The sequence below is a fragment of the Mesoplodon densirostris genome, chromosome 4, assembly GCF_025265405.1.
Source record: "Mesoplodon densirostris isolate mMesDen1 chromosome 4, mMesDen1 primary haplotype, whole genome shotgun sequence".
Taxonomy (NCBI): Eukaryota; Metazoa; Chordata; class Mammalia; order Artiodactyla; family Ziphiidae; genus Mesoplodon; species Mesoplodon densirostris.
Window position 1 is genome coordinate 15,831,978 of NC_082664.1, and position 13,181 is coordinate 15,845,158.

Genomic DNA, 13,181 nt, shown 5'->3' on the forward strand with positions numbered 1-13,181 from the left:
GACGCAAAGAGTCACGGTGGGGGACCGCGTGTCCCTCGGAAGGCCCTTGGCCACCACATTCGTCCAGCCATCCATCACTACTTACTGCAGGCTCTGTTCCAGCCTCCCAGTGAATCCCTCTCTGGGGATGGTGTAACCAATGGGTTGTAGCAGGTGAATTATTTTATTTTTAATTTGTTCCCCTCACCCCTACCCACATCCTCTGACTGCAGATGGGTACTTAGAACACCCTCTGACTTGTCTTGAAGTAAAAGAAAGGGAAATGCTGGGCATCGCTCCCAGATGTAGAGCATAACCGTGGCCCAGCTGTGGAGTTAAGCTGATGGTGGAGATGAGGGTCCAGAGTGGCAGTGGTCTCCTCTTCCAGGTTCTTGAGGAGAAGCTCTCTGGTAAGGAAGTTGATTTCAGCATGGGAAAAACCTTTCTCAACTCAACTGAATGATCGTTTAGGGCAGGGGTCCCCAACCCCCGAGCCACGGACCAGTGCCTATTAGGAACCGGGCTGCACAGCAGGAGGTGAGCGGCAGGCGAGCGAGCGAGCAAAGCTTCATGTGCCGCTCCCCATCGCCCCCCATCACCCCCATCGCTCCCCATCTCCCCATCGCTCCCATAACCCCCCATCGCCCCCCATCACCCCCATCGCCCCCATCGCCCCCCATCGCCCCCCATCACTCCCCATCGCTCGCATTACCTCCTGAACCATCCCCCCACCCCCCAGTCCATGGAAAAATTGTCTTCCACGAAACCCGTCCCTGGTGCCAGAAAGGTTGGGGACCACTGGTTTATGGCACAGGAACACATAGATGGTAACGCATTGCATGGGATGGTGTGTGCAATTCAGTATGGTAGACTTGATGTGGAAAGCACAGGGCAAGGTTTATTTATTTTATTTTATTTATTTATTTTTATTTTTATTTTTATTTTTTTTGCGGTACGCGGGCCTCTCACTTTTGTGGCCTCTCCCGTTGCGGAGCGCAGGCTCAGAGGCCATGGCTCACAGGCCCAGCTGCTCTGCGGCATGTGGGATCCCCCAGGACCGGGGCACGAACCCATGTCCCCTGCATCGGCAGGAGGACTCTCAACCACTGTGCCACCAGGGAAGCCCCTATTTATATATTTTTTTTGGCCGCGCCACACTGCTTGTGGGATCTTAGTTCCCCGACCAGGGATTGAACCCAGGCCCTCGGCAGTGAAAGCACGGAGTCCTAACCACTGAACCACCAGGGAATTCCTGAGGGGTAAGGTTTAGTTCTGACGTGTCCTATCTGATGACAGTCACCTGTCAGATCTGGGAAAATCAATGGTTCCCTGTTCCTTTTGAAATTCTTTTGAGTCAGCATAATACATGCATTCCCAGACAAAGTGAGCCTTGTGTTTAGAGTTACTTCCTCCAGTTCTTCATCCCTTGAACATTAGGGAGGAAGACAGTTAAAAGCTGGGCAAGGAGTCGCTTTGTGCCTTGGAACACTGATGTCAGCCTTCTGTGTGATATTTACTTTCACTAACACACCTGCTGGTGTCACTCTGAGATGGAATCTTTGCTTCTGGAAAAGGAGTTTTGCACATCTACCCAGTTTAAGACAGAGCTAATTGGAGATGCCGTGCAAATGGAAATATTCAATTGTCAGCAAAACAAGTATTGCATGCCTGGTGGGGACCAGGCCACCATGAGAACGGCTGGAGCTATGGAAGAGTTTGTTCAGGAGTTGCCAGAAATCCTGTGACCTTTCTTAGAGGTGGAAGTGGTTTCTAGGGTGGGGACTGGGCAGGAGCTGATTTTCCAGTAGGTGGGAAGAAGTGATAGCTGGGGAAGACAAGCTCACAGCATGGGGAGGGGGGAAACCGGCTAAGATAGATGCCCTGGAGTTCCCCTACCACCTCCCGCCTGTTATGCATCCAGCCCTCTGTTGCTCTTGTTGTCCCACTGGGCCTTTAGCTCCTGTCTCAGGGATCCCCAGCCTGGTTCTGCCTCTGGCTTCTGGACTTGGTGCATCCTTCCTCCGAGACATCAGTGTGGCCAGGCCTTCCGGTTCTCAGGGCTCTTTTGGGAGCCCCCCATTCCCGTTCCTGCCCCTGGAAGCCTTCCATACTCAGGGCTGGCTTCCTGGTCCCAGCTGGGTGGTGGGCTTTTGCTCTATCACTGGTTGAAGAAGCCAAGGAGCAAAGACGAGGTTTTCAAAGCAAAGAATTCCAGAGTCTAAAAGGCTTCAGCATGTATCCCCTTCAGTCCTCCCTCCCAGCATCAGAAGCCGCTCTACAAAGTCCCCAGATGTCTCCTCTGCTCATGGGTGTCATGTACAGCATCCCCAGAGAGGCAAAAGTCGGAGCATGCAGTAAGCAGAGATTTACAACTGAATGAGGTGCAAAGGGGAAGGCACTTCTGAGGAATATGTAGTTTCTCATTCGCCTACAAGAAGTTTAAAAAGAGGTTTTTTTAGAAACTCCCCGCAGACAAGCAGCTGTAGAGCAGTTTAACAAGCCAAACAGAACCAAACCAGAAGTCGTTGCCTCTTAAGTAATGGTTACATCTCACGGGACAGAAGTCATAACCCGTTCTGGGTTTCCTGTCACCTTTGCCCACATGCTCCAGTTCTAGAATGTTGGACCCTTTGTACTGTCCATCTTGGTCCATGTGGTTCCTTTCTGTTCGCTCCCAGGCAGCTGCTAGAAAGATTTCCATCAACTGGTCAAAGATGCTAAAGAGGCAGGCATTCGGGCTTCCCTGGTGGCGCAGTGGTTGAGAGTCCGCCTGCCAATGCAGGGGACACGGTTTCGAGCCCTGGTCTGGGAGGATCCCACATGCCGCGGAGCAACTGGGCCCGTGAGCCACAATTACTGAGCCTGCGCGTCTGGAGCCTGTGCTCCGCAACAAGAGAGGCCGCGATAGTGAGAGGCCCGCACACCGCGATGAAGAGTGGCCCCCGCTTGCCACAACTAGAGAAAGCCCTTGCACAGAAACGAAGACACAACACAGCCATAAATAAATAAATAAATTAATTTTTTTAAAAAAAGAGGCAGACATTCATCGTGGGGAAAATTCAGAGCGCCGATATGAGGTGTTGGTGTGACAGTGTCTTGGCTGAGAGGAGAGGGGTGAACCTGAAGTGAGCCAAGAGAGGGTGGTGCCATTGCTTTCATTGGAAGCACAGACTTGGAAAAGTAGGGAATGAAACGCAGACCTCCGAAGAAGCAAAGGAGACTTTAGAATTAAGCGACTCAGAACACAACAAAGTTAAAGCGTTTCGTGTTCTCCAGAGAAAAACAGAAGCCTGAGGAGTGTCGAGGAGCTTGCTTTTACTTCTCAAGCAGGGAGAGAAGCAGCCGTAAAAGTGAGGGACTCGCAGAGAGTTCGAGGCCCCGGAGGGCCCGAGGCTCAGCCTCCCTAACATCACATTAGAAACAGGGCGTCTGAGACTTAACAGAGGTGACAGCCCGTGTCACCTGACTCCCAGCCCAGGGTGCACCCTGAGCTCAGCACTTACCTTCCAGATGCTTCCCCTCCAATCCCTCTGCATGAAATAGAATCAGGGTAATAAATGGGCACTTTACAGGCGTTAGAAGGATGTACCTGGTTGGGAAGCTGGCTTGTAGAACTGTGGTCCTAATTTGCAGAGTTGACCATGATGCTGACCCTCAGAGCCAGTAAATCCCTCATTTAGAGCTCACCAGTCCCTGGGTTTAAGCTGAGGAAGATGTGTGAATGGGAGCCTAATAATCCTAAAATGCACGTAGAATTTATTCATCCTGTAGTTCGCCCCGACCTGATGTAGATTCTCTTTTGTGACAACAAACAACTGTTCGTTTCAACTTCTTTAATTGTTAGTTTTAATTCAATTCGTTTCTTCAGTGTAGCAAGAGTTTGGAGGTTTTTTTGTTTTGTTTTGTTTTTTGACTTAATCTTTTGGAGAAGCAGGACTGCTCCTGGTGTTCTCTAGCTCCAACTCTCATCCTAAAGATAGTTTTTAAAAGTCACAACTTGGAGTCAATTTTTGTGTGAGGCTGTGATTCCCTAAACCCCATCCATCGTGAAGATCATCCACCGGCCTCATCGGTGTCACGTTCCCTCGTCTGGCTGTGAGAGCCTCTCAGATATGTAGCCGTGGTGAATACCATCTTAGTCACCTCCAGCCAGAAGGGAGGTGGAAAAGATATTCCTGGTAAATGACCTCAGTAGATCTGACAGCACCACCGCCCGCCCCCGGCCCGCCCCAGCCCGTTCTGTTGCCTTCGAGATCAGAGGCGGCTGGTGCAGATGTCTTGATCGATTGCAACAGCAGCCAAAGCGTGTGACTCCTACTTAAGTGGTTTCAAAGCCACAAATGTAGATATCCCATCTCTATTAACCAACACTTAGGGATTTTGCAAAAAGGGGAGAAAAAGAGACATCAACAACAGAGTGAATTTTATGTCTATTTGTTTACTTTTGATGTATTCTATTTGAGATACTTTGGCTCAAAGAACTGTTTTTCCTGAGCGTAGCACGTGTACATGTAAGCTTAATACAGAGTTTCTCAACCTCAGCACTATTCACATTCTGAATCCAATAATTCTTTGTTGTGGGGCTGTCAGTACACTGTAGAATGTTGGATAGCATCCCTGGGTTAGGTGTTGCCACCAGGTGCCAGTAGCATCCTCCCCGTCCCCCCCAGTCATGACAATGAAAACCACCTCCAGACGTTGCCATACAAGGGGCAGACAACATTGCCATGTGAGGGAAGGGGTGCAAAATCATCCCTGATTGAGAACCACTGACTCATGGAGTATATGGAATGTATGTAATGAAACCATGCGTATCTACTCAGAATGCCCCAGGAAGTGTACACCTTATTGAGATTTTTATTTCTTTTCTTGCTTGTGTATTTGCTTTCATCTATTTCTTGTTCCCTTAGCCCTAAAAGTAATCCAAGTATTTTTTCCCTCCATTTTCAGGGATTAAGTAAATACTTTCAGATGTCACTCTCATGCAGTTACAGGAAAATGGATAAAGATATTTCAAAGCAAAGAGATCTAGGAAAGTTATAGATGAGAAAGGATTTCTAGGGAGAACTTGCCATCCTCAATGGGCTTCTTTGGATGGCATTCAAATACTCTACTAAAGGGCTTCCCTGGTGGCGCAGTGGTTGAGAGTCCGCCTGCCGATGCAGGGGACACAGGTTCGTGCCCCGGTCCGGGAAGATCCCACGTGCCGCGGAGCGGCTGGTCCTGTGAGCCGTGGCCGCTGAGCCTGCGCATCCAGAGCCTGTGCTCCGCAACGGGAGAGGTCACAACAGTGAGAGGCCTGCGTACCGCAAAAAAACAAAACAAAACAAAACAAAACCCTACTAAAGGAGGCTCTTTCCCTTTCCTGCACATCAGAACCCCCTGATAAATTTTTACAAAGCTCAGTGTCATCTGGGATGGGGCCTGACATTTGGCTTTCTGGAGTTTCCTGGGGATTCCACTGCACATCCAGAGGCTTATGCCCTGGGAGCATCAGGCAATTGAATTGGATGAGGTGTGCATTCAAATGTTCAACATCTATTTTTCTAGCACCCCCTGTGCTCCAGGCACTGTTCTAGGTGCTGGGGATACAGCAGTGAAAAGGCAGAGAGGGAGGAGCCCTTGTAGCAGGGCACTTTCTTGTGAAGAATGTCAGAGAGAATATGAGCACCTTGGTGTGTGCATCTGATTGAATGTATACTGTGTCCATATGTCCAGTAGTTTTTTGGCCGAGTGTTTGTCATCCATTGTTTGGCTTTTTTTTTAATGCTTCTTGAATCTCTTTTATTCAGTTACCTAAAGACCTTTTAGCATCCTGTAAAACATTTCAGATATGAAAGGGAGCAGGGAGAAATAGAGAAACAGTGATTTCTTTTTTTTGGGGGGGGTGGGGTACACGGGCCTCCCACTGTTGTGGCCTCTCCCGTTGCAGAGCACAGGCTCCGGACGCACAGGCTCAGCGGCCACGGCTCACGGGCCTAGCCGCTCCGCGGCATGTGGGATCTTCCCAGACCGGGGCACAAACCCGTGTCCCCTGCATCGGCAGGCGGACTCTCAACCACTGCGCCACCAGGGAAGCCCAGAAACAGTGATTTCTAAGAGAGCTATGATTGTTCGTTGTTCTCAGGCTTTATATATGGGAAAAGTTTCATTATCACTGTTTTGTTAGGTCGGTCAACTCAGAGATGCTCAGGATGGTACTCACATTTTTGCAGCCTTTCTATAGCAGTGAGGATTGAACCAGGGGTTTCTGGCCATCTTTTGTATTCTTAGTTTGTTAAAACAGATGGTCTCTGCAGTCATTTCCTTATGACCCCAGATCCTAGAGGAAGGGACATGGGTATAAACAGAAGCCACACCAAGAACCCACAACATACCCATGCCAGGCCAAATGGATTGCTCTGAGGTGGACCCAGCAGATGCCCAGAATGACAGCCCACCACACTCCAGGGACACTAGGATAGTCTTCCAGCCTTGCTAAGAGTGTTAACTGCCTCCAAAGGCCTTGGAGCAGATGCCCCATTTGGTAGATACTCCTTGGAGTCCATAGTTCCGGCAGCCGTGAGCTGGAAAGGGAGGAAAAAGTCAGTTGACATTATGGGACATTGTGGGTGGAGCCAGGAACTCTGTGGAATGAGATTTAAAACCAGTTCAGCCCCTCCCATGTCTGTAGCCACCCATCACCCTTTTAAAAGGAATGAACTCAGACCCAGCAAAATGAAAGTCACATGTTGATCAACAGCAGCCCCAGGACTCAAACCCAAGAATACTCATGCCTTGCCTTGTGCTCTTCCCATGATACTCACAAAGAAAAAGCCTCCCCCCGGTGCCCAGAAGAAACTGTCTCCACATTTTGGTAAAATGAAGCACAATCTTTTTTTTTTTAAATCCAAACAGCTGAACCATTGGTTCTGGAAACTTTGTTACCTGTTATTTCACTGTAGGATAACATAATTGTGTATATACCTTCCGGAGAAAGAGGATTTGAAAACATCTTTAAGATGTGTGACCATTTTTCAGTCTCATAGTACAGAGAAGAGGCAATGTGATAAGACAACTGTATTAAAGATGAAAATTGAAATGGGCTGCTGGGAGCCAGGCCAGAGGAGAAGTAACATTTGTTACTGAAGCATGAGAAAGGAGGAATTTTTTTAAATATGGGATTTGAGATTCGCTGGGTTTTAAGGATGGTCATTAAGCATCCATGACGGCACTCTTGATGTTTTACTGAATTAACCGAGTGGTAAATGATATGGCCTCTGCTATTAGGACGCTGAACTCGGTACTGCTGTGAAACACGCCCCCACCCCCTCCAAAAATAAAGAGGGTTGTGCTGCTCTGTTCTCCTGTCCCCCTCTGCCTCACCCACATTCCCCAGAGATACAACGTAAAGGGTACTTCTGCCAGGTAGATCTTCATTCCTAAAAAGAGTTCTTGGCCAAAATATCTTCTTCCTCTTTTCTTATGCTGGTAAGCTGGATTGAACCATCTTGGGGGTAGAATTCCTTTCTTTTAAGCCCAGGGAAAAATATGACACAGCCAACATGCTGCTCTTCCTCCCCGGATCTAGTCCTGGACCTTTCATCTGTCAGAATCAACCATGCCTCCGAAGCAAAGCATCTCTGGCTCCAAAACAGCTGCCCAGGCCCCTAAAACAGCTCCAGCCAAAAAGCTCCAAAACAAGCATCCTTGGTCAAAAGCATCCCACCAGGAAGTTATGCTTCCATCAGAAAGCCCCTTGGCTACCTAAGGACACAGACCACTGCCAAGTCTCTCCTGAGCACAGGGATTGAGAGTCCTTTAGGGACACCCAAAGTGTGCTCATGAAAACTAACACGTCTCCAAGATGGCAGCTGGGGGTGAGCCCCAGAGAGAGGTTGAGAAGTAAGAACTGTGCATGGCAGAGGAGGGAGAGATGGGGGCCATGCTGGGTCCTCATAGGGAGGGGGGCTGGGAGAGGAGGAGGGGATTGCTGTGCTAAGGCGGTGTCCTCAGGGGCTCAGGATTTGTAGGGAGAAAGCAGTGTGCTGGGCACAGGTTTCCGGTTACAAATGCTTTGTGTCTGCCTTATGAGAGTCTGCAGTCTAAAGGAGGGGGAATGTCGGTACGAACACTGTGGTGTGTTTTTATGCATGAAAAAGTCACCACAAAAAACTTCGGCTTATGTATACTAATAAGACAGTGTGCCAAGATCTGTCATTAAGTGAAAAATAGAGGGACAAAGTTATCTTCAGAAGAGTATTTTCCACATGAACCAATTTTTAAAGAATAGATATGTGTGCATGTGTAAGTGTATGTGTGCTGGTATTTCAGTGAATATACATAAACACTTGTACTTGTATAGACAGTTTCTGGACATATGTACAGGAAAATGTGAATCTGGGAGTGGGTCTATGGGGAAGGCATTTATTCCTCAAATTATATCCACCTAGTGTATATATTTTGTTCACAGTGGGCATGCATCACTTTCTTGATTTTTTTTTTTAAGGGAAAAAATCTCAGACATTTTAATAATATTGTAGCATCTCTTTAGAGAGGAGGGATGGGTGGTTTTCATCTCTGAAGACTGAAACACGCACAGGATGCCTGGGTGTGACAAGCGTAAAGGTGTGTCAGATGTTTAGTAGAGGATCCGAGAGACTTTTTGACATAGAAACATGGCTGATTGAGGCTTCTTTCAGGCTGTCTGGTGTTTCTTCAACACACCTGGAGCCAAAGCTGGCCCTTCTAGCATTGATCTGTACAGTTCTGAGAGATCTGTGCTTAAGCAGCTTACTGGATCAAGAAAGAGGTCTGGTTGATTACTTCCATTTTCATTTATCTGTATCTGAGTATTGAACCCAGATAATGTTATATTTGATACACTAACAAATGAGACAAAAAGATGCCACTCAGGAGACAATTCTGTGCAATTTTGGGGTAGGCAGAGATTTCTTAGTTGGGACACAAAAAGCATTGAGCTATAAAAGAAATAGAGAAATTGGATTTTACAAAAATTTCAAACTTCTGCTTATTAAAAGACACTATTAAGAAGCTGAACAACTTGGGGGTGTAGCAAAAAAAGAAAAAGGAAGCTGAACAGACAGGCCGTGGACTCAGAAAAATATACCTTGCAAAGAACTTCTATCTAGAATGTTTAAAGAAACCTTACAATTCAATAGTAAGAAATTTAACAACCCAATGAAAAAACAGGCACAAACTTGAACCGGCTTTCCACAAAAGAAGATCTACACATGGCCATTATACACATGAAAAGATGTTCAACATCGTTGGTCAGTAGGGAAATACAAGTTAAAACCACGAGGAAGGGCTTCCCTGGTGGCGCAGTGGTTGAGAGTCCGCCTGCCGATGCAGGGGACACGGGTTCGTGCCCCGATCCCGGAAGATCCCACATGCCGCGGAGCGGCTGGGCCCGCGAGCCATGGCTGCGGAGCCTGTGTGTCCGGAGCCTGTGCTCCGCAACGGGAGAGGCCACAGCAGTGAGAGGCCCGCGTACAGCAAAAAAAAAAAAACAAAAAAAAAACCACGAGGAAGTACCACAACACATCTAGAAAGGCTCAAGTTTTAAAAGATTGACAAAAAGTGATGACAAAAATGTGGAGCAACTGGAACTCATACGTGGTACAGCCTCTTTGGAAAAGAGAATCAATCCTCTGTCACGTTAAACATACACTTCCCAGCGGTTACCCAAGGGAATGAAATGCTGTTCTCGGAAGGCTGGTAGACAAGTTCACAGCAGCTTTTTTTTGTAAGTTCCCAAACTGGAATCAACCCAAATGTCCATCTACAGGTAGGTGGATAAACAGATTGTAGTGTATCCATACAATGGGGTACTACTTGACAATAACAGTAATAGGAATGAACTGGTGAATGAACTGCTGACACCACAGCCTGGATGAATAACAGAAAGCAAATCAGTAGTTGCCCAGAGCAAGGGTAGGGATGACAGCAAAGGGGCACAAGGAAACTTTGGGGTGATGGAAACCTGTATCTTCACTCTGCTCTTTACCTTGATTATGGTGGTAATAGCACGGGTATAAAATTTGTCAGACTCATCAAACAATACGCCAAGGATGACACTCACTGCATCCCCCAGGGAAGGGCTGGCACTGTCGTGCCAGGGTGTACACAGCTGCACAAACTCATGATCACGTTTTCTCATACCATTTACAGTTCTCATGTTTGCCAATTCACCTACCAAGATACCCTGAGGGAGGAGTCCCATGCCTTGCCCTCCATTCCATTCTGCTCAGAGGGCTTCATGAGCAGGAAGTGACCCATTCAGAATGGAGAGTGGGGCTTAGGAATTGATTATGAATGAAATAATGAGAAGACGGGGTGTTACATTTGCCCCAAATGCCTGGAGACCAGCAGGAGTGCCAAGATAGCGACGGAATTCTTATCTGTGGAGGCCTCAGGCACAGCAAATCTGGTCGGAAGGAAGGATTGGAGGGCTTGTCCTAATGCATCCTATTTTTACTTAGATTATATGTTTATTGGGCTTGGCTGGGTGGGGTGGGGGTAGGGGTCATGGGTGGTTGTTACGAGGGTCTGAAGCATTCCCCATGTTGCCCTTGGGGCTGCCCCGCTTAGGTTCTGTGAAGTCCATGTGATGTTAATACTCTTCCCCTTTAAAGTTCTCTTTCTCTCCCTTTTTCTTTCTTTCATGACATCTTTCTATCTGTGGCCATTTACACCTTCCTCCGGAAGTCGGATGTGTTTTTGAAGAGTACGGAACTACTTTCTTCAGTTTTCTGGCAAAATAAGTAGGAAAAGGCTCCAGACTTCTTAACTATATTTCCTCTTGTTCTGCCTGCATCAGACCTCCTGGTCACTCAGGAAAACTCCAGTGAGAGTGGCCTGGGGAGGTGGGGACCGTCCAGCCAGGCCAAACCTGAGTTGCCTGCAGCACTTGCATTCTCGAAGATGGCAAAGAACCTTTGCTTGGCGAGGGGAAACAGGCATGTTTTCTCATTCCTGAGAAAGGAAAGGTCCTTTCCAAAAAGAGGGACTAGGAGAGGAAGGCCTCAGCCCCCGCAACCATGGCACCTCCCAGGAGCTGCTTGCTGCCCGTGGCTTGTGGGGTACCAGCGGTACGCTGACACTGTGAGCCCTTTGTCCTGGTGGGGACATGAGAGGGCAGGGGCAGCGGCAACCCTGGGAGCACTGAGTGGAACTTTAAGTTTTTTGGTTCATCATTCAACTAATATATATATTTTAACATCAGTGGGAATCGATGACTGTTTTAGGAGTTTCACCCCAGGAGTTGTCAAAGAAGTTAGTCTACCTGTTTCTCATACAATATACTTCTTAAAATAAATTTTCACTCCATTATGAAGTGTAAGTAACGGACCTCCTGCAGGCAAAATAGAAAAAGACCTGAAGAGTCAAGTTCCTTCACCTTTGTTTGTTTTTGGGGTTTTTTTCTGTTTTGAGACACTGTCTTCTGAAACCAGAGTCAACCGTATTATTAATCACTGGTAGGGCTTTATACTGTATCACATTACTCCCCTGGAATTAAACTGCACATATAAAGTTATGAAATATGTACTTTTTTAAACGGTAAAAAAGTTATTTTCTCACATCAAACCCCAGATAAAGTGCCATGGAGCCATTAGCAGTAAATTGAATTTTTTGGTTTGTAATTTATACGAAAACTGACAAGTGCGACCCCGCCACCCCGCACCCCGTCATTAGTCATCGGTTTAGTGGACGCGGAGGTAGTAATCTTCAAGGGCAGGCATTTGGATGTAGACTTCCTTTATTTGGACCGGGCTCAAGCGGCAGCTCCTGTCACTCGGCCTCGCTGCACTATTAGCGAATTTTACCCCAGGGCAGCTGGGACGCTGCGCTGGGGCAGATGTTCTTTTCAGCCTATTCAGTGACCATTCTTGGGGGTTGTTTACTGTTGCCATGGTGACTTTCATTTCCATAGCAGCAGAGCTGCTGTTTCTCAGAGGAAAATGAATTTAGTTATAAAAGGATAATATTTTTCTGTCTGTATATAACCTGCCATCTGTCAACCGGTGGATCAGAAAGGATTCAGAAACCTATTAAGACTGATAGCAATGAAGTGATGAGTTTTTTGGGGTTTTTTTTTTGGTCCCATATTAAAAGCAATAATAGATGTGGAAACAAATGTTGTCCCCTCAACATCAGAACTTTAATTTTTTTCTTTATATTGACGTGTGTGTGTGTTTAATGCCTTCACTGCCTCCACCACTGCTGTGACAACCTCATAAAATACAGTTTACATTCTGCTGACAAATGGAAATGACCGAATATCTTGTTTGTGTCTCCCTAGATGCAGGTGTATTTAGTGCTTTCTTTTGGTGCTGTGAGCTTCCCTGGTTCATTAAAGATTCCGGTGGCTGAACTTTCTATTGTCACCCCACTCTCCTCTCCTCCACCCCCGGGGACAAAGCTGTGCTGGTGAAAAGATCAGCAACTTATCAGGAACATACAGTGCAAATTATGAAATTAGCAAAATGCGAAAAAAAAAACGTGCTTTATCTGAAAAACTTGCTAACATGCCCCTTAAATCTCGTTCTAGAGTAACGTTCTTCCTTGCAAATCCAAATGGGAAGAAAAGTCACCTTTGGGATAGCTCCTCTAGTTCCTGGAATTTTTTTTCTCTGTTGCATTCATAAACTGTAACGTACAGGGGGAAAAACACCCACACACACCCGCCCCGTTGTAAATAATGTTGTTTATTGGTTGATTTTTCCAGATCCTGACATTGATGCTGCCAGTGCCATGATGCTTTTGAATACTCCCCCTGAGATACAAGCAGGTTGTGAGTAGATATTTCTATAGCCTACAGCACCATAGTTTGTGAACTTAACCTTCTCCTTTATATACCAGGCCATAGGAAAAACTAATGCTCAAGCCAACCTTCCCTTATAGAATCACTTTAAACTACCTCAGTGCATGATTACATACATGTGCGCATAGAGATGCAGCTACGCATATGTATGAATGAATGCATAGGTGTGTATCCAAGATGAGAAAGTTCTAATATAATTTCAGGGCTTAAGACTTGGGGGCAGGGAAGTGGACCCTGTAATGAGTCCCAGAGGAGAGACCCTTTGTCCTGCAGGAATTGTTCCTGTGAGTTTATAGTTTCTGCTAGAAGAGGCTACTGGGGGCCAACCTGACAGTCATGGAACTCAGCAGTGTCCGTTTTTAGACATTCCTCTCCC

The 13,181-nt window shown here is 46.9% G+C and overlaps 1 protein-coding gene across 3 annotated transcripts in view; it reads left to right on the forward strand.

Moving 5' to 3' along the window:
• Window positions 1-13,181, forward strand: part of FOXN3 (forkhead box N3) — a 244,073-nt gene that overhangs the window by 197,034 nt on the left and 33,858 nt on the right. Inside the window, exon 5 of one of the 3 annotated variants that reach the window (XM_060095736.1) lies at window positions 12,710-12,775. The exons of 1 other annotated variant lie outside the window; for it this stretch is intronic. In XM_060095736.1, coding sequence (XP_059951719.1) covers window positions 12,710-12,775 — 66 coding nt within the window. The remainder of the gene's footprint in view (window positions 1-12,709; window positions 12,776-13,181) is intronic. One more of the 3 variants, XM_060095737.1, reaches the window with a different exon arrangement.